Raw genomic sequence first — 22,550 nt, 5'->3', positions numbered from 1 at the left:
ATTTCTAGGATGATAACGCCGATTTCTTCTTACTTCCTCAATCAAGGCAGCAAGCTGCCCCCTTAGCAGCTCCACAATCTGCTCCAATGTCACCTGGGGTTCTCCTTGGTGTGGTTGCGGTTGCTACCTAGGTTGAACCTGCACCTCAGGTTCATGTACTGCAACACCTTTCTTGTTCCTTCTTTTGCAAACTATCAATGCCATCTTCACAAATTCTTAGGCTCACAAGTAGAGGATAAGAAAATGAAATCAAGATAGGATCTTGATAGGTTTTTTATGACAGAAATGATGAAACAAATTGCAAACCAACTTGAATCCTAAGGATCTCAAGCTCTGATACCAAATTATGATGGAGGAAAAAATGGTGAAAATGAAAGATGTTTTAGAAAGCGAAGTTGCTTAGAGAAAAGAAAGAATTCACTAACTCTTCAAGAGACACACTCTTGGAATAATACCTCATAGGTAGATTTCTTGGATTCAAATTCAACTAGTTACAATGAAGGCAGCCTTGCTTATTTATAGTTACATACATAGTTGTCAAAACGTGAATCGTATCGTAAATCGATTTTTAATTTTTTGTATCGTGTATCGTATCGTATCGTGTATCGTAAGATACACAAATACTTACTAAAATTTATAAAAATTATAAATATACATATATAAATGGTATATTCATTAGAAATTTTGAATATATTTAACTAATGACTAATTTATTCATAACTTATGTAATAATATTTAACAAGCTAACTAAATAAATCAAACTAGCATGTGTTTATAACATACACATTCACATTCAAAAGTGATAATATATTACAAATGACCCAAAAATAATAATTAAACTAGCATGTGTTTATAACATACACATTCACATTCAAAAGTGATAATATATTACAAATGACCCAAAAATAATAATTTATTTTCATTATATTCTTTAAATTGCCTAATCAACCCCATCTAAGTCAATGCTATCATCATGTTTATAATTTTGCCAACTTATTTCTTCATTAAAATTTTCTTCATTGTCATTCCTCATTAACATTTACTATCTCTTCTTGTTCTTTTTATTTTAATAAATTTTTTTGTTTGACATTCTAGTTTCTTGGACTTATAACAATAATGACAAAAATAAAAAATGTATATTGTCAATTAATATTTTATTCATAGTATATAAAATAAATTTGTAAATATTAAAGTGAAGGATAAGTGTGTATTGTGTAGTCCAATTGTAGGAAAGAGTGGAAATTTTTTTTATGAATATGTTATTTTAGTAGGCTAAATTAAGTAAACTAATAATTTTGTGTTAAAAACAAGTTTAACAACTTCTTAGATTCAAATAAAAATACAAATTTTAACAAAAAATCTCATTTTAAAGTATTTGTCTATGAATCGTACGATACGTACAATTTTATGATACGATACGATTCATACGATACACACATTGTATCGTATGATTCATGAGCACTTACGATACGTGATACGATACGGAACTTTTTACACACGATATGATACGTATCGTACGATACGTATCGCGTATCGTACGATACTGACAACTATGGTTACATAAGCAAGTTGTTGAGTTAGTTATAAGAACCCACCATGTGACTGCCATGTGATTTGGTCAAAGCCTAACTAACTTTTCTAACTAACTAAAAGGCTATTGCACTTATCACTAACAACCTATCAGCTAACTAACTTTTTGTTACAAGTGATAAAGGCTATTAAAAGTAAAATAAAAAATTACTTATTATACAACAGAAGCTAGTAACAGATAGATTTAAAAATGAACAGCATCACATTAACTCTCAATTGATGACAGGTATCAAGAAGGTATCGGAACCTGCAGTTTCAGCTTTTCTTAAATAGTTTCTTGAGCAGTTTTGTGTTTTCAATAATACCACTTGTTATTCAAACTCAAGGTCTTCTTGAACACACTTAGAAACAAACACTCAATTGCATATAATGAGCATTTTGTCTATAGGATATGCCAATCACATGAAATATAACTATTACAAATCTCAACTTATATCAAACAATAGTTAACAACATGGATGGACCTTTTAACACAAACTTTAGGATAAAGTTTTTCTCCAAACATGTTCAAAGCTTTTGGCTTCAACCCTTAATAGATGTGTCAACTTTTATTGTCATGTGCATTGCCTATAATTCATTTGGTTGGTTGGATTAAGTGAGTCATGTGCATTATACATTATAATGACGCATATTATCTTCTTATTAGGAGTTGAAATCAACGGCTTTAAACATGTTTTCGGTCATTTTCTAGGTTTCTGGGTCATTTCTTTCATTTTTTAGGTTTCAGGGATATTTCAATTATTTTTTTAGGTTCTAAGGGTATTTTGATCATTTTTAAGTTTCAGAGGTATTTCAATCTTTTTCTTTTTTTTTTAGGTTCTATGGGCATTTCAATTAATTTTTAGGTTTCAGAGTCATTTCGATCATTTTCTAGATTTATGGGTATTTTGGAAGTTTTAGGGGGTATTTCAGTCTTTTTTTAGGTTTCAGGGTTATTTTGGTCATTTTTAGTTTTCAAGGTATTTCAGTCATTTTCTAAGTTCTAAGGGTATTTCGGTAAATTTCTAAGTTTTGGGGGTCATTTTAGACATTTTTTAGGTTCTAAGTGTATTTTAGTCATTTTTTAGGCTTCAGGGCCATTTCTATAATATTTTTTTTAAGGTTCTAATGGTATTTTGGTCATTTTTAGATTTTATGTGTATTTTGGTCATTTTAAAGGGTCTTGGGTAGTATTTTGGTCATTTTGAAAATTTAGGTGCATTTTGGTAATTTTATAGATTTAAGGATATTTTGGTAATTTAATTGAATGGGTTTTACCTATAATAATTGGATTGGGCGGAATTTGACTTATAATTAATTAGTAGAATGTGTTATAACGGGTAAGAGAGTTTTATGTACTCCACCCATTTATGCCCAACCCAAACCCATTTTGAGCTTGCATGTAAGCTACATACCAATTGAATGCATGCAATTTGTCCATGCAACTGCATAACTTTCGATCCAAGTTATCATTAAAGTTGAATTGAATCTTTGGACACTGTAGGCTACAATTTTTCTTTTTTTTTCTTTTTTTTGAACTTGAGGTGTAGCAAAGAAGTTGAAAGGTATAAGTGGCAGAAACCGATTATCCACGGTTTAAGCGTTTTGTTCTAATGAGCCTCTCCATTATGATCTTACAAACACAACTACAAAATATTGACTTGTATATAATAGCACCTCCCAAAACTATCAGATACGTTCAAAGCGAAGCAACTACAAAATATTGACTTATATATAATAGCACCTCCCAAAACTATCAGATACGTTCAAAGCGAAGCAACAAAAAGGAAAGAGAAATGAGCGGAGACGAGGGTATTACAGTCACCCCATCCGGGCTATCCCTATTAACCTTTGAACCTTGTAGAGTTCCCTAAACAAGAATGAGAAATGAGTGGAGACGAGAGTATTACAGTCACCCCATCCGGGCTACCCCTATTAACCTTTGAACCTTGTAGGGTTCCTTAAACAAGAATGAGACTTTTGCTTCTTTTTATAACTAAGCACACCATTGGGCTCCCACCTTTTTCCTTTTTCTCATTTGTTAATTCAATAATTATTCCTTTTCCTCAATAATTACAATGAAGAGGAGAGAATTTGACATCTAAAAGATTCCACTAAAAACAGTAAAACACCATGAAGGTTAATCTAACTGTCGCCATTTTTTCTTTTTCTTAATTACAACTATTTTGGGAACCCAAGTCAATTGCTTAACCCATTTAATTAACCCAAAAATAAAATACCAACCTTTTTGTAAATTTTGAATTGACAATTGAGAAATAGACTTCAAGACAGATTGTCTTAATTACGTTAGAACCTATAACAAAATGTCAAATGAAAGTGACAATTTTTCGTAAGCCCTTAACCAAAGATAGGATCCAGAATGCAGGCTACATAGCCAAACAGAAACCAAAAATCCACATATAACAGACATATATAAACATATCTTTGATCATTAAATCACAATAAAAAAATAAAAATAAAAGAACTGTCAATACAAAATATCTACTCACGTGGTACACAAAAATATGTGTAATTCAATGGAGAAGCTGAAACATGCCATCAATGTTTACTAGAAAAACGAGGAAGTTGAAATTGCAGAGTTTTCATTCCCTCGTTAGCAATCTTCAATACACGTGGTGTCCAGACTTCCCATTAACCACATTGTTTCTGTTGTAGGAGCTGACACCCCCACATTCATGCATCCTAACAAACTTCTTAGAATCTCCAGCAAAAGTTGTGGATATTTTCGAAATCTATAAGAAATAAGGTTAGCTATGAGAAAATTAAAACAGGCATGTAACATAACATGAAGACAGAAAGCCCTGAACTTATCAACTCAATTAAGCACAAGAAATGTCTAATAGATCTCAGCTTTCTCTTTGAAATGTCAAGGATGCTCACTAGGGAAATCCATTGCAATACCACAGTTACTATTTGGCCCTTGGTTCTACCATTTTTGTCTTCTTGAGGACCCAGTGGCCATCAGTGAATATTATGTACATTTTTTTGGTCTAAAGAACATAGCAAAACAACATATACCAGAGATCACTAGCAGTACATATTATTGTAAGAAAAAGAAAACTAACAGTTTATATTATGGCAAAAAACAGAACTGTAACATAAAATTTTGTTACAATGTGGAGGATAACTGCTTCAATAGTGGTACTAGCTTATATGTGAAATGCTATTTTCTTGGCTTCAAATATGTAATTATAGAAGTTTAATCAATCATAAAATATTATTGGAAGGTGTAAGCTAATCACTGGTAATGTTTAGTGGGTCCTATTTTCAACATTATAGATCAAATCATGCCTCCATCAAGGTAGGAAGGATTTATGCACATGGGGGAGGGGCTGCTACCCCATTGTGTAGCTCATAATTTGCCTTCAGACAACTTAAAGAGAACTACGAACAATATTTAAAATTCTGTGGGTAAAGGAACAACACACTTGTGCAATAGATATTGCTCTCTGCATATATACAAACTGCAGTCTGTTTTCCAGTCCAAAACCCAATAACAGTCAAAAGCCTTGTCTATATCAGAACCATTTTAGGGTTGACCCTGGACAAGATTACATAATTTTGGAATAACCAATCAATTCTGTATGATATCCAAGCCTAATAAAAATGCTCATTCCCTACTAGAATAATTTTTCCTATTTTTTATTGGCTACCACAATATATTAGCCTAAGCTATATTGATAATTACATTGATCTAGGATACCTCTCCCAAAAAAATAAAGTAAGGGGAGGGGGGCATAAGGCTGCTTACCAGTCACCTCTCCAATACCTTGCAAAAGTGGGAGTTTTTTGTACTATGTATGACCTACATATAGGATACATCCTGTGTACTAGAGTAATGCCGTATCAATAAGGTGGTCTTTTGTTGATAAAAATTGACAATTATATTAAAAGTCATATAACTTTTATCTTATGATACTGTCATTGATTTATGTCAGACAAAATCAATGACACTTATGACAGAACCTAACAAAGTAGTATTAAGGATAAGAGCTTGAATTCAAATGACTGCCTACGCCAAAGTAACAGAAAAAAATAGTATCATGTGCATGATGATGCACTCATCTGTCAGTTGAAATATCCACACCCGCCCCCCCCCCCAAAAAAAAACACACACACGTATGTTTGTAAAATACAGATTATAAAAGAGTAAAATATCTTCCTCTTTTTTTCAGACTAGAATTCTCCTAATTATTAAAAGCCTCTATATCCCAATGAAAAATTATGTAATTCTGCCCCTATTTATTTCAATCCTCTCTGAACTTCAAGAAGTCAGACCTAATTATAAAAAATAATAATAATAAAAAAAATTAAAAAAAACACACACACACACACACACACGCATGCACAACTTCAAGAAGTCAGACCTAGGTCCACAAAGTGGAACAAAAGGATTTTCATTTAAATCTAAAAAGAAAGATTGCACAGATGTTAATACAGGTGGCAAGAATGCAGTTGCTTAAAAAATAGGCTGGATAAAAATAGTTGTATTTATAAACAATGAGGCTTTAAAAGATGCACATAAGCCAAATAATAAGCTAAACCAAACATGCTCTAATAGTCATATCATGATGCAATTTAAGGCAATCAAAAGCTCCATTTGTTTTATAAAAAATAAAAAAACATTTTCCAGGAAAAAAATATCTTCAGTAGAAAATATTTTCAAAGAAAATAATTTGTTGCCTACTGGTTGGTTGAGTCTCTGAACTACTTCTCCAGTGTTTGGTGCACCAAAAATATCTATTGTCAAAACCAACAAAAAATCACTGGAGTCAATAGGCAGTGGTGGTTATGGTGGTAGCAGTGACAGTGGGAGGGGGAGAGAAAGAGGTGGTCATCATGGGGGCACAGGGGATAGAAGGGAGGTGCTGGCAACAGCAAGGAGGAATATGGTTTTTTTGGGGATGTGTGTATGTGGAGGAGGTGGTGGTGGTAGCAGAAACAAAGGAGCAAGGAGGAGGCCAGGAGGGAGGGAGGATGTGGTTAATGGCACAGAGAAGTTGGGAAGGGAGCAAGGAGGTGATTGAGGTAACACAGAGGAGTGGGGAGGGTTAGGGAGGTGGAGAGTGGGGACATCAAAGGCTTGGTCTAGGAATTGTTTATGAATTCACACTGCATGAGCAATTTTCAGCTCCTTTTCAGTAATATTCCATTGATCATGAAAACATTCTGTTGACAAACAATTTTCAGTTGCACCAATTATTACAAAACAACTTCTGGAAAATATTTTATGCCAAAACAAATAGTGTCAAGGATCTAGATGAGTTTGGAGAAATCACACTGAGCTTAACAGCAAACATATAAGAAAACAGTTCAAGGATACAAAGGAGGATACAAGTGTAGATAGAATTGCTGAAGCCTGATGACTTTGTACTGCAAAGTTATGCGAATAAACAATGTCAAAAGCTAACTACACATTCAAACAAAGATAAAATCATGCTTAAAATAGAAATTAGAAAAAACTAGAATTACTCACTTCAAAAGATGAAGCTACTCAGATTTATCATGGTAGCCAGGAAAGTTCCTTATTGAAAGAGTAGATGCTAGTTTGGTCAAGCAATTCTGTAACACAATTTATCTGGTCTGATGCTTGCTGCCAGTGGAGAGATCATCTTCATACATATCACGAGATTCTGAAGGAATGTATCGATCCTCAAAAGCATTTTGTACCAGAAAGTCTGAACTATGATTTTCATATGTTTTTCTTCCCCTTCTATCCTCAACGTTTGATTTCTGTTCGTCTTCTTTTGCAACTGAATCATTCACAGAATTTGACCTAGAAGAAGATGATCTACTATAATGATATTTTAACATGCCAGAAGATGGCTGCTTAATCTCATGGTGCCTGGTATTGGACACCTCCAGATCATCTCGCTCTCTTCGATGACTACTTCGCACATGTGACCTACGATGACTATCATTTCTGCTGGGGCTTCTTGAATAAATTTCACTACCATGTTTGTCCCGATTGGAACATCTCTGATTCACATATTCATGGTGCTCATTAAGAGAAACATCTTTCAAACTTTTAGATCTCTTACCACGATCAGAGTGTGACTGTGTCCTATCATTATATTGGCTACCTCTGGCTGCTGCATAATCACTTTTTCTTGGCTCATCAACAGTGATGGTGCTATCATTTCTGCTGGGGCTTCTTGAATAAATTTCCCTATCACGCTTGTTCCGATTGGAAAATCTCTGATTTACACATTCATGGTGCTCGTTAAGAGAAGCATCTTTCAAACTATTAGATCTCTTACCATAATCAGAGTTTGAGTGTGCCCTATAATTATATTGGCTACCTCTGGGTGCTGCATAATCACTTTTTCTTGGCTCATCAACAGTGATGGTGCTGTCATGAGCAGAAAATGATTCAGATGGAAACATTCCTTGATCTTCAGTTCCCTTCACCAAACACCCAATTCCTCCAGCTTTCTTAATTTCCTCCATGTATTCGTCTATTATATCCCTTGTAACCTTTGAAAAGCACATAAAAATAAAGGCATTAATGAGGGAAGAAATCAACTAGGTATCAAACTGAGCTGCAATTGTAAACAACATATAACTAATGCAATTGTACAATGATCTTGTCAAAATTGGTGACACCTCAGTTTAGCTTTTTCACCAAAGTGTTCACAGATGTCAACCAGAACAATGCAGTAACAGTCAACAAATGGTCCACAGTCTTCAATAACTGAAGGACCTATTTTCAGACTTTCACAATTACACATGTTCTTCATAGAAAGTATGAACCACAAAAGGTAACAAACTTCTTTCTTAGGCACAATCTTCCACATCATATTGTTATATGCAAACAACAAAGGAATAATAAACATTTTGGGAAAAATATGGTACACTTGGTCAAAGGTTGAGTCAGTAGAGCAAAGTGCATAAACACAAGTAGATACAGGAGCAAGAGTTGATCCCTTCCAAAACAAGCCTATGATCATAACTAGAATACTATAAAGCAATACTTAGTAGTTTTCGTCCCAAGAAATAAACAATGATAGTCAATTAAGGACACAGTTATAAGGAGATATCATTATGGGAAAGACCATCACATTGAGCCTTAACAACAAGTCACCAAATTAATTACAAGTCATGTTCATCATGGAAACTAAAAGACTACATGTCTTTCATTTTATTTATTTTTGAAAGATAGAGTTTACGATAAACATCCAAAAATCAATTGGGGGTTGACATCTTCAATGCCCCTTCACCTCATTTTGTTCAAACGAAGCAGAATAAGAAGAAGTTGCTGCTGCTGATAGCAGATGGGAAATTTAACAGTTTTCAGGTTTGAAGCATTGTCAGTACCTAGTCATATTTCCCATCACAGCTCATTCTTCACCCTCTTTTCTCTCCACTTAAGGCAACAGCAATTGCCTTCCTCAGCAACTGCAAAGCCACATAACCTCTATAAGTAACATACATGCAACTTCACTCTCTTAGATCCAGTTACCACTTGGTCCCCTTCTTTCTCCTCTATGATTCCCAAATATACCAAACGGTGAAGAATTGTGTGAAATTTGGGAATATGAGAAAAAAAAAAAATAGATAAATCCGTAGGCTCAAAATTATAGAAAAGATAATAAAGGTTATATTTATTCTCCAGACTTGCAACATAACTTGTAGATTTTTGTCATTTACAAAGTGCTTACACACATGGCCTATGTGATGAATGACCTCTAGAGATTGAAGCTTGCATCTAATAATAGATTCCTAAAATGCTTAATAATTTCAATGGCTAATTTAGTAGATGATTGAATGACTTGTTACTCTCTTATGTATAATGAATTCAATAATTTTTTTATCTTATAACACAGTTCTAGAAAAAAAAAAAAAAAATCATATACAATGCAAAACAGGAAAATACATAATTGAAACACTATAATCGAACTCCACTACTTCACATACTCAACTCCACTGAACCAACCCTTACGCAGTGGACACCAGATGCAAGCCCCAGATCACATGACAGAGCGATGGAGGACCACTACCTAGAGGACCCAATCAATATTGATTGATGCTGATGGATGGTCAGACTTTTTTGGATTTCAATTTATTTGAATTTTTGGACTTAATGTTATTTAATTTCATTCCCACATTTAATTTAATTAGTACAAGTTATTTCCTTTCCTTACTTGGTTATGAACTCATATATTTTCTTTCCTTGGTGTAACTTGGGAACCCTATATAAGGCCAAAATTCAGTATTGGTACATTTTGCTGGATAAATAAAATTATTGTTGAAATTTTCTTCCAATGGATTGGTGCTAACTCTAGGCAACTCTAAGTGCCAACTCTTAGGGTGTGTTTGTTTGGAGGTGAAATAGGGTAGATGGAAAACTTTGGAGAGAAAATGGGAAGGAAAACTTTTTGGAATGTGTTTGGTTGGGAGGAGAGAAAGGAAAATAAATGGTGGAACCCAGGTGTTGTCTCTCCGGACCCACCAAAAAGTTCTCTCTCCAAAACAGAGAGAAAACTGAAGGGAAAAATTGGACATCATTTTTGGACAAAAATGCCCATGTGCAGTTGCACATAGGCTTGTCCAAGTTGCTCTTCTTCATTTTTTTTTTTCTTTTTCTTTTTCTTTCCTCCTAGACGTTGCCTCTTCTCCCCTCTTTTTTTTTTTTTTTTTTTTGATTTACTGGGCAGGCTTCCAACACGTCCAGTGCTCATATTCTTTTTTCTTTTTTTCTTTTGCTTTCTTTTCTTTTCTTTTCTTTTTTCTTTTTTTGTTTAGATGTGATTTTTTTTTCTAGACATGATTTTTATTTTTTAATAAATTTAGGTGATTGATTTTTTTTTTTTTTGGTTGTTTATCCCTTTTTTGGTTTTAATTGGGCATCATTTTTTAACAAGAGTATATGCGTAAATTTATACAAACTCACTTTTTCCATCCTTCCACTTTTTCACTCCCAACCAAACAAAAATGAGGGAAATTAAAATCTTTTCTATCCTCCCACTTTTTCATCCTCCCACCATTTTCTATCATCCCATTTTTCCACCCCTCCAACCAAACAGACCCTTAGGTTTTATCTTTCTTTCCACCACTTAGTGCCAACTCCAAGCAATCCTCAAAATTTATTCCTCAGTTTATCTTTTTTGTACTTTTTGTTTAGTCAAAACTTCCATTAAGAATTTTGTGTTGCAGCACCTTAATTTCAATTTAATTATGATCAGCTTTATGGATCCTTATCATCTAATTGGGATTAACCACAAGTATTGTTTTCCGCAATTCTATCCTATCCAAAATCATACTCTGTCGCCTCCCTATTTCACTTCATCAACTACTACATTCTTTTATTTGTAAGTTACACAACCATCCAATAGATTTTGGATCGACCCCCCCTCCACCCATTCTTGTGTTGTGGAAGGAGGAAGTGCCATTTGAGCTAAAGCTCGTTGCCCACTTCATTGACTTCATATAGGAATAATTATTAACATTTTGTCACTTTATAACCAAAACTCAATCACACTTTTGACATTCAAATGACATGTTAATATTGTCTTATTGATGTTTTATCAGCCTGTAAACCGTCCATATTACTCCAACACCAAATAGCAGCGATGTTATCAACATCAAGTGTAATAATGTATAATATTTTCTTACTGACATGTTAATACGTCTTATTGATGTTTTATCAGCCTGTAAACCGTCCATATTACTCCAACACCAAATAACAGCGACGTTATCAACATCAAGTGTAATAATGTATAATTTTCTGACCATATTAAATAAGACGATACACTTACAACAAAAGAAATTTCTAGTACTAACACCTGCTTTTTACCTGTACAGTTGTTTTCTTCCCCTTTTTTCCACGATATGACATTCTTCTGCGTTTGTAATCCCTTTCTTCAGCCAGTAACTCCTCTCTAGTCTTAGTCTTGTTTGTTTCCTGATGTATACACAAGATTTTGAAGCTATGAGATTTAAAAGTTAAGTTACCCACCAAATAAATAGAGGTTAAGATTTTAGTTAATCTGCCTGTTATAACCAAAATTGCTGACAAGAGAGGAAATGCAAATCAAGAAATCCAAGAAAGAAGACTAAACTTAGTAATCATCCAATCAAACAACTGTAAAATGAAGACTTCAGGATGTTGTAGTGATCTCCATCCCATTGAATTTCTGATTATCTCTCTCATGCCAAATGACCATAAAGCAAATGTGTGACATAGTTACCACTCTGCCTACTTTAAAAACTCTATTTCTTTAGGCCTAACTACAACGATCTTGAGTGACATGTCTCAAAAGAAGTGTTTCAGAAGTTTTATCTTTAAGTTGTGTTGCCAAGCCTAAGGAAGACTTTTCGTAAATCTGCCTAGTGACCAACAACTTTTATGACTCTTTACGGCCACGTCATTTAAGTGACATGAGCCTCTAATATGAATGTTACAATGGGTCAAGTCAAACTTTTTAGATAGGCAGGTTAAGTCAAAAACTAAAATAATTTTTATCAACATGGCAGCAAGGGGACTAGGTTTAGGTGTTTTAAACTGACTAAAAAAAAAAAATGTTGTGGCTGCTTCAACCAAAACAGAGATGTTCATGTTTCTAAAAGCAGTACCTCACCACTACAAGCTACTATCCATATTCATACTTTAGTGGAGTAAACCCCCCAACAACAAAAAGGTTATTCCTAAAAAATGAGGAGTGATTTAATTTTCTGCAAATGACAAATTCCATCAAAGTTCTGAAAAAGCTAAAAACTAGTATGAACCAAACATAATTTGGTTGAATTTCCCAAGACACAATTGTCATGGCGCCCATTTAGTAATGCGGTTTCAAGCTGCACTTTTCCAAAAAACAACTATTTTAAACTTCACTTTTTTCTGGATACAATGAAGAAGAAAGTAAATAAATAAAACCCAGTTTCAAAAAGTTGAAAAATAAGCTAATACCAAACAGGAACAAAGTCACACATGCACCCAATGGGTCTTAAATCCATACTTCACCACCCTCCAGCAAGCACTTGTAAGGGGGGGAGGTGTCCGTTGAGCTAGAGCTCATTGGTAAGATTTAACTTCCTGCTGAGATATACAAAGCAATGAATACCTGTCTAAAGGACTGTTGCCTAAGTCCGTCATGCTCAAGTATAGGCCTATAGTTTGGACGTCTTTTCCGCTCTTCATATGCTCTCTGTGACAGATAATCATGCTCAGCCACCCTACAAATAGAAAGAAACAGACCTCAGCATTTATTTTTAAAAATGAAAACTGGTACGTCTGTCAAGATAAAACTACATCACATAAAAATAGGAGAAATTCTAAAAGAATGATTCCAATAAGTTGGAACATGAGATGGAAATGAAGACACCCTATTCAACACTACATAGAGGCCGTGCCCGGTGCACAAAGCTCCCACTTGGTCTAGGAGAGGTGGCTGGCAGGTAGCATAAACCCCAAAACCAGTCATATCTGACCAACACTATGTAGATGATAAAAAAATCATAGATAAGACCACAAGGTCCACAACAAACTCTGCTAGCCTATTTACAAGTATCAACATACACATCTATCTACTATCTCTACTTAAATAAATAGATAACTAAATAAAAAAAAAAATAAAAAATAAAATTTATATGTACTAAGATTTATTGACATCAAAAAGGGACACCTTAGTACACATGGAGTGTACAAGGGTCAAATACAGATCTTACAAGATTCAATAAAATCAAAGATAGAAGAGAGTGATTGGTTTCAAAAGGCAGACAACCGATCCAAAAAAGTTCTAAAGAAAAATAACTTGAGGTCAGGAATAGATCTCTCAGAATCTTCAAAACATCTACTGTTTCTTTCCCTCCAAAGACACCACATTAAACAATGGGGAACAATTATCCATATATGACCATTTCGATGACGACCAAACCGGCCTTGCCAGCAAGCAAGGAGCCCCACAACTGACTTAGGCATAACCCAACTTACTCCAAATAAACCCAAATCCATAGCAACTAGACAATGAAGGAAAAGATGGTTAACCGATTCACCATTACACTTGCACATACAACACCAATCCAATATCCAAACCTACCTTTTTTGTAAATGGTCAATCGTCAAGCATTTCCCCAAAGCAGCGATCCAAACAAAGAAAGCCACTCGAGAAGGGATCTTCTGCTTCCAAATACTTTTCAAAGGGAAACAACAATCATTAGATCCCACTAGAAGAATGTAATAATCTTTAACCATGAATCCCTTATTTCTATCTGGTTTCCAACTCATTTTATCCTCCCCAAAACCCTTTAATGAAGAGCCATATATAGTATCCATGAAACTCGACACAGCTCCAATTCCCAAACATGAAAACCCCTAAAGAAACTTACACCCAAAAATAGACCCCATTAGTGAACTTCATAAGCTCAGCCACACTTGCCTCCTTATCTCGGCAAAATCTAAATAATTCAGGAAAGCAGACAGCAAGAGGTGTCTCCCCACACCAACAGTCTTGCCAAAACTTCACCCCCGACCCATCACCAATATCATACAGAATATAACGAGAAAAAGGCCATCCTCGACTAATATTTTTCCACAAACCAATACCATATGGACCAAAAACTGGACTGGTACACCAACCACCCCATACACACCATATTTCACCTCTATCACTTGCCTCCAAAGGGCATCCCTTTCAGACGCAAATCTCCATAGCCACTTCCCAAGCAAAGCCTCATTAAAAAGTCTTACTTTCCTTATCCCCAAGCCACCTAAAGAAAGAGTAGTACAAACAATAGCCCATATAACCAGGTGAAATTTAGGTTCATGAATCATTCTTTGTGTGAACAACAACACGGAGGAAGATTCTAAAATGTGATAATCTCTTGAAGAAAGGAATTAATATAATAGAATGGTGTTGCATGTGCGGGCCTTGTGGTGAGACTATGGATCGTTTGCTGTTACCTGTGTTGTGGTCTTTTATCTTCTAAATAATTGGGCTTCATAACGTATTTCCCAAGAGTGTTGGTGATCTATTACACGGATGGAAGAACTAGTTTGGGAAACATTCATCCCTTGTTTGAAATCTAGCCCCTTTTATGTCTGCTATGGACACTAAAGAGGGAGGAACCATTGTAGAGTTGAAGATGTCGAGCCTCGATTGTTTAACTAAAGTCATCTTTTCATAAGATAATTGTTTGAATGGTCCCATATTCTAGGTTCTAGAAACAATCATTGTATGGTAGATTCCATTGATTGATTTGATTCTCTCCTTTTAAGCATGTAACTTTTATTCTTTGTAATTCTTTAGGACTACATCATGTATATATCTCATTTGCATAAAAATATATGTACTATAACCTTCCTATGTTTTTAATTATGGATTTTCCTTTCTATAGATATATTTGTCAACCATCTATTCAAAAAGCAGGAAGGATAATACATATTGTCAAGGGACATTAAACGTATGTCCAAAAGAAATAGTGTATCAGATACAACTACTAAGATCAAAGCTTTCATTTTCAGGATTCATTTTTAGCAGTATCAGATACATATTAGAAGTCTCCATGAAGTACAAACATGCAACATAGACACGACTCTAATGTCAAAACATCCATTCTATTACATAAGCAACCAGGGATCTGTTATTATATCTGATTTGAAAATAATAATAATAATCCTTCTCCATGCGCATCTCATGTGCAACACTCAGTACATTAGTTTCTAGCTTTCTATAATTCTTTTCAGTTCTTTCAATGGCCAACTTCGTACTTAAAAAAGACTGAAAGTGAACAAGCTGTACAGCATAGAAATTAAACAGGGCAACATATATATAACAGAGACAAGAAAAGGCACAGAGGATCAAGATAGACTTTGAAACTGAAATTAGAATTCCGGAATCCAAACACCAAAAAGAAAGCAAACTACAAACTTCACTGCTAGTGGCCTACAACCTTGGTTCTTGTGTCATGAATGAGACCATTATAACACAACAAATGAAAATGAGAACGAGTTTAGCCAAATGTAAATAGGTTAGCAAGCATAGTAGAGAAAGAAAACAGGGAATAGTAACATACAGCTGATACTTGGTAAGCGGTTGAGAAACATGAAACCCATTAAAGTTTTGTTGAAGCACAGCTCTTTCTTTCAATGCAGTAACCGCAGCTTGGACTTGTGACACAGAAATGACCTCATCTCCGCGGCCAGCATGGGACTGGGTCTGGGTCTGGGTGGTGATAAACAATCCCAATTGCGCTGCCTCCAATACACATTGCTTAAGCATGTGAATAGCAAATAGCTTCCCATTCATTTCACCATAGAGAATGGAAAGCTGAGAGGCTAACCACATCAGCGCCTGTACCAAAACGGGACACTTGAAAATACTCATTACACTCTGCTCATTCGATTTTTGTTGTTGTTGTTGAGAATAATTATGTAGAGCTTCCGTGACAATAGTGTTGAGGCAGAGCCTGAAAAGCAACAATATATGATCCCTCATTGCCACATCAATGACAATGCTGCCGTATCGCAGGGAACTCATGATCACCCAATTTCCGATCAGCCCGGAAAGGGAGAGGGAAAGGGAACGGAGAATGGCGTGGGAATAGGCGGTGGGGTAATCAGTCCAGGCGTCGGTTTCGGCTCTAATAGAGAGCAAGTCGGAGGGGAGAATTGAGAAATCGAAATCGAAAGGAGAAGGGTTGTTGGGAGAGTGAAGGGATAAAAAGGGGGGAAGAGGAGTAGCAGTAGCGGTTGGGGTTGCGGTATGTAGAGTGGAGAAGTGAACGACTGCGGGGCAATCGTTATAGAAAAAATTGGAAGAAGAAGAAGAAGAAGAGCAGTGGCAGCGAAGGGAGTGGCGGAAGAGGGCGGAAGAGGGGATGAGATGGTGGGGATTGAATGGGCATTGGATTAGGTTTTGGTTTTCAGAATGGAGAGTGGTGGAAATGGAAAGGGAAAGGGAGTGACGGAGGGTTTGTTGGGAGAAGTGGATGAGGTTTTCAAGTGTGGTCAGTAACGAATTAGGGTTCATTGGATTGGATTGGATTGAGATTTTGGGGAGCTAGGGTTAGGGTTTTGATTTGAAACCACACAGATAGACAGACACACAGACAAAGAGATCAATATATCAGATTCAGGGGTGCCCTCTTTCTTGAAGAAGAAAGGATGAAATCGCTCATGAATGAATGATGACCGACTCACATCAGAATCATCGCAGCAATATTGGGTTGGACTCAAGAGGAACAAACTTCAGGTTTCTATTCAATTTTTTTTTTTTTTTTTTGGAGAAACTTCTATTCAATATTTTGGTTAGCTTGCATCCTCTAATATTAAATTCAGGTACAAGGTTAGCTTGCATTCAATATCTTCGTGTAAATTAATATTAAACTCAGGTTTTTATTAATTTTGTTAAAAAAATATCTTTCTCACATGAAAAATATTTATGTGAAATTTATTTTCAAAAAATAGTTTTTATTAGTTAATTGCATACATAAAGGCAATTTTTTTTTTTTAAGAATTAAACGAAATGCCTAAATTAAATAATTTGAAACTTAGATAACTCAATTAAACGAAAATGAATTTTAGTCAAACTTTTTTTTGATAATCAATTTTAGTCCAACTTAGATTGTGAAATTTGCACCTATTTTGTTTTGGACAAAACTTGGTGGATTTATTTACAATTTAACTAGCAAAAACTACTAACATATTCATTAGTTAGCATGATTTTCAAACTATTTAGGAAACTAACATTTTAAGTCTGTTAGACTCGTGTTTCATAAGGTAGCAAAGTTAAGGTGGAAAAAAAATCTTCGTGAAACTCGAGTCTTGAAAACTTGAGTTCCACAAAAGAAGAGGAAATCAAAAAAACCCAATTGATCATCTTCTTCTCTCCCACTTCCAACCACGAAAACCCAACAACAAAACCAAACATCCACATAGCAAATCGAAACTAAAAACATACCTTTATCACCATGAACAACAACAAACTCAGAAAATTCACAATACTTAAACCCACTGAAAATTCACAAAACGAAAACTCAAACCCACAAAAAATTCACAATACCCAAACCAACCATGGCTCTGATCAAATTTGGCTCATGTCCTACGTCCACAACCACGACCACCACTAGATCGGCTACCCAAAATTATGAATAGAGAGAGAGAAAGGCACGAACGAATGGTGAGAGAAAGAAAAAAAAAAGTGTGATGTAGGAAGCCCAGTAGTAGGAAGAAGCCCAACAACATGGGCAGAGAAGAGTTAGTGAATTGATAGCAAAACCATTAAACCCGAATGACAGGAATAATGGATCATAGGCCCATAAAGTTAATACATGGGCCTTGAGGAAAGCAAATAGGCCTAATGGAGCCCGGTGAAAGAGGTAGTAAACTCATGGGCATTATGTGATGTAGAAAAGTAATAATGGGTCATAGCAAGCCCGAAGTAATGAAGTAAAAAAGTAAGAGGTTGATGGAAAGCCCATGAAACCCATAGATGAAGGATAAGGTAACTGGGCTTGGGAAGCTCAAAGGAGTTAGTAAAAGCTCATGGGAGTGCAGAATTGGAAAATGGATCAAGGATGCCCAAGAGAAAAGAAATGAGACAAAGGAGCCCACAAGCAATGTAATGGGTCAAGAAAGCCCAAAGTAACATGAGTATGAATCCAATGACCATACTGGGTCATTATAGCCAATTGAGAGAGAAATATGCAGTAGGCCTAAAAAAGGCCCGGCAAGTTGGGATCAAATAACACTACAGCAGGAATAGCAAAGTAGCATGGCAAGAATGGTAACAAGAATAAGGAAGGAGCAAAAGAGTAGGCTAAAGAAAGAAAAGCCCACAATTAAAAAAGGCTCAGCCCTTGAGAGAAGCAAGCCGTAAGGAATGAGAAATCAGAAAACAGTCCATGTCATAAGAGGTCAAGGATGAGCGGCAGAATGTACAAATGAGCCTCCAAACCACAGCAAATGCATGAGCAGCGAACAAGCTTTGGACATACACAGAATTGGAGCATGCGCAAGGCCCAGACACCACCAACCTGTACCCAGCCAATACAAGAGTGGTAGGTCATGAGTCAGAGGTAAGAAGGGGTATAGTCTAGCGATGGGGAGAATGGAAAACCTATTATGAGATTCCTACTCAGATTCTTTTGAGAGTAATGTCCTGCTGTGATGACTTACCACTCAAAAGAAGTAAGGATGAGTTGGAACTACTAGATGCATGCCATAAGGGATAGAGAGAGAACACCCACACTATGGTAGATAAGAATGTCATGGTGAGCAAGCAAACAAAATAATTGTCTTTGTCTAGTGATAAGGAGTAGCGCAGCCAGTACAAGTAAGTGGTGGTGGCTGGACAACTGACAAACCAATGGTGGTCGACAAGGACACCCAGACCAGAAAAAAGTAGTTAAGCGCTAAAATGGTAAAAGCCAGTCACAGTAGGCAGTATATAAAAGACCCTTGTCGTGCATAGTATCATCATAACGGCAATAGTAACCGTTGAGAGAAAATCATAACATCACTACATGGGTAAGCACTGAGAAAGAAAGAAAAGAAGAGAGAAAGAATCAAAAATAACAAAAACAAAGAAGAAATAGAGAATCAGGAGGAAAAAACAGAGTGTAAAATAGTAGGCATGCACCAATAGACTAATCTCTTCTCTCCCTCTAAAAGCCTAGTCTCTGTTAAGGATAAAAGATTTATTTCGGCACGAGCCATTCAGGCCCGTTCCCTCAAAGTGGATAATTTATGCAGCAGATGAGGTTATCCACGTTGAAGGAGTGGTCCCCTCCTTGGCCTTAGTCCTGTAACCCAATTGAACGCAGCAGACTAACCTTTTTCCTTTTGATTTCGCCGTTTATCAAGATTATTTCCTTTCTCGCCTTTGTAATCTCACTTATAACGTGTCTTTTATACCGTTCTTTTCCTACTTTGCTTAAGGATTCCTCATTTATTATGTTTAACTGGAAGCATATTGCCTTTATTGTCGTATTGTATGTGTCTGCGGTAACCCTCTTGTAATAGCTTCGTCTGCCATGGGTATGTGACCAAAATTTCAGTAAACGAGGCATAGCTCGTGCACAGGCTAGACCAAGGTGAATTGCAATTGGACCGGTCCCAACTCTCTTATCCAGAACACTTGGGCCTCAGTACAGCAGGAGGCAGTCCAGTCCAAAATCACAAAAGGCCCACCACACACCCCACCCAACATCTTAGCTTCTATTTTTACATACAACTCATTAAAATAATATAAACTACTCCCATCAAATAATAATAATATAATATAAACAAGAGGCAAAGAAATGAGAAAAGAGAGAGAAAGAAAGGGAGAGTGAATATTTTTTATTAAAGGAAGAGAGAGAAAATTACTATAGAAAATAAAATATTATATCTAATTCTTAGCAACTAGCTACAGTAGGCTGTATATATACAACCTTACTGTGTTGGTATAATATTTTAAGTATAGCAACTAGGATATTGCATGCTTTTAAGGAATTGGGTTGTAAGATAGCAATTGGAGGGTGTTTATACCCCCCAATGCTAATGCTCTTACTGTTCATGGGGTTGTAAATAAAAAAAAAATATTTTTTAATCTCTCACTTTCTCTCTCTCTTCCTTTCACTCTCTCTCTCTCTCTCTCTTTTGATAATCAGTTTTTTATATTATTTTATGGTGTAGTTTATATTATTTTTAATAAGTTGTATGTAAAAATAGAAACTAAGATGTTGGATAAGTTAAACAAAATGAGATGGTTAAATAGATAAAGTAGGTTTTGAGGATGTAAAATTAATGTTTTTTACATCCCCAAATGCCAATGCTCTAATAGGAAAAATTGGCATTCTGAAATCTCAAATCCTCAAGGTGGAATGGGTTTTAAACTCTTGAAGGAATTTAATTAGGCTTTATTAACAAAGCAAGGATGGAAACTCCAATAGTCCAATCTAATCCTAATTCCCTTGCCTATCATGTTCTTAAGCCAAAATTTTTATAGATTGTAATTTTGTGGATTCTAACTCTTGGGAGAAAGCCATCCTACACATGGAGGATGATTATGAAAACAAAGCATATTGTAAGACGGAGAGTAGAGAATGGTAATCAAATCTAGATATGGTCAGCCAAATGGCTTCCAACCCCAACAACGTTTAAGGTAACTTCGCCTCAGAACACACTTGGTGATCTCAAGCTTTGGTTAGTGATTTAATTGACAGTAGTTTGGGTGTTTGGAAAGTTGATTTAGTTCGGCAAATTTTTTTTATTGATACTATATTGGGTTTTCCTCTTAGCTATTTGCTTCCTGATGATTCTTTAATATGGAACTCAATTGCAAATGATATACTTTTTTCGATCAGAAGTGCGCCTATAAGTTAGCCATGGATTTTAGAACTGTGTCTGGCAGTAGCTCCTCTAACAATGAAGACCTCAACTCAAGAAGCTTTGGAGTCCACAAATTCCTAACAAAGTGAAAAACTTTGCTTAGACTAATCAGAACTAATAGGGGAATTTTTGACAAAAGAAAAGTTGATGTGCAAACTAGTGCAAACGAGCTCTAAGAGACCGTCGGTTTTGTAAGTAGGTGACAGAGGTCCCAGAAAGACTAGGATAGAGGTAACGTACCTCCATCTAGCCGACGGTGCTTTCAATAAACCATGCCACCACGGAAGCCGATGGGTACATCTCCCTCAACCGATAGGAAAACCTGAAGCCGACGAGTGACCATAAGACCAATGGGGTGGAGAAGCTGATGGGTCCCACGTAGCCTTGCTTGGTCCTCATGAATATTCATGTATGGAAATATCTTTCACATCACGCACAAAGACCTTATCACGCTCACATATCCTCCCCATATGGAAAGACACCCTAAAATCACGGAAACCCTAATATCAAATCTCCCTTATAAGGAAAGATCCCTATTTTTGAGGGATCTTCATTCACTACTCACCACTATATAAGCATCAAACCTCCTCTTTCCTTAGGTATGCAAAAAATCCCTAACTCTCTCATTATAAAGTTCTTAGAGATTTCTCATTCACTAACTTGACCTTTGGAGGGTTCTTGGCCGGTATCACACCGGTGCCTTCTGTTTGGTCCTTGTGTTTTCACTCCACAGGTATTCATTATCTTGACTTGAGGCCTACAACTTATTGACAATTTCAGCACATCATCAAGAACGAAAAAAGACATGTTGGTACTACAAAAATTGAGGTTACAATTGTGTAGTGATGTGCACAACATTTGTGATTTTCAAATGCAAAATGAAGGCTCTAGTCCAGCAAAACCCATGGCTAGTCATGGTTGGATTCCACCTCTTACAAAGTAAACATTGATGGTGTTGTTTTCTCCACTTAACAATCAGCTGGAATTGGGGTCAATCGTTTGTGGTTGTCATGGATTGGTACTTGCTGCTATTTGTCACAATCGCTTGGGGCTTTGGAGATTATCTGGTAGTTTCAAATGTAGTGGTTGGAATATGAATGTCTCCTCTTCCATCTTCTATAGCTTCGATTGTTTTTGGTATTTCTTCCCTTTCTCATGATTTTCATAGTTTTTAAGTCTCACATACAAGAAGGAACGGTAACCAATCGGGTTACTTATTAGCAAAACATGCTCAAAGACTTGGAAAGAGGAGAGTCCATTTTTTATAGAATATGTTCTCTCAAATGATGCGATTTCTTTTAAGTTATTTCAATGAAAGTTCATTATTTCCTATTAAAAAAACTTGTTTGGAACTATTTTTTCTAACTCATTAAAATAAGTCACATTCTCATTAAAAAGAGTTATGTGACTAAAAATACACGTGAAGGTTGGAAAAATATAGCTTTAAACTTAATTTCTTACATCTTGCCGCTGATCTTTATAACATATGCTTATGAAGTTATGATATAATTGTTAATTTGTAGATGTATTTATTTGTTTCTCTTGAATTACTTTCTAAGTAAAATTGCAACATAGAGCAAACATTAGAGACCAAAATAGTAATTAACGCTTTTATTCCAAAATATACTTTTTTTTCCCCTAAAATATT

At 35.6% G+C, this 22,550-nt stretch overlaps 1 protein-coding gene across 2 annotated transcripts; it reads right to left on the bottom strand.

Moving 5' to 3' along the window:
• Nucleotides 1-3,862: 3,862 nt before the first annotated feature.
• Nucleotides 3,863-16,823, bottom strand: LOC115951351 (U11/U12 small nuclear ribonucleoprotein 48 kDa protein). 2 transcript variants are annotated; one of them, XM_031068565.1, is made up of 5 exons: nt 15,604-16,823; nt 12,654-12,765; nt 11,387-11,494; nt 7,067-8,067; nt 3,863-6,963 (listed from the first exon to the last, which is right to left on the bottom strand). In XM_031068565.1, exons 1-4 carry the CDS (start codon nt 16,557-16,559, stop codon nt 7,165-7,167), a joined length of 2,079 nt encoding a protein of 692 aa, XP_030924425.1. In that variant the 5' UTR covers nt 16,560-16,823; the 3' UTR covers nt 3,863-6,963; nt 7,067-7,164. The 2 variants fall into 2 exon arrangements, with proteins under 2 accessions (XP_030924425.1, XP_030924426.1); XM_031068566.1 differs by having other exon boundaries at nt 3,863-4,322.
• Nucleotides 16,824-22,550: the final 5,727 nt, after the last annotated feature.

This window comes from Quercus lobata, chromosome 7 (assembly GCF_001633185.2).
Source record: "Quercus lobata isolate SW786 chromosome 7, ValleyOak3.0 Primary Assembly, whole genome shotgun sequence".
In the NCBI taxonomy this organism is placed as follows: domain Eukaryota; kingdom Viridiplantae; phylum Streptophyta; class Magnoliopsida; order Fagales; family Fagaceae; genus Quercus; species Quercus lobata.
This window is presented reverse-complemented; position numbering and strand designations above follow the sequence as displayed.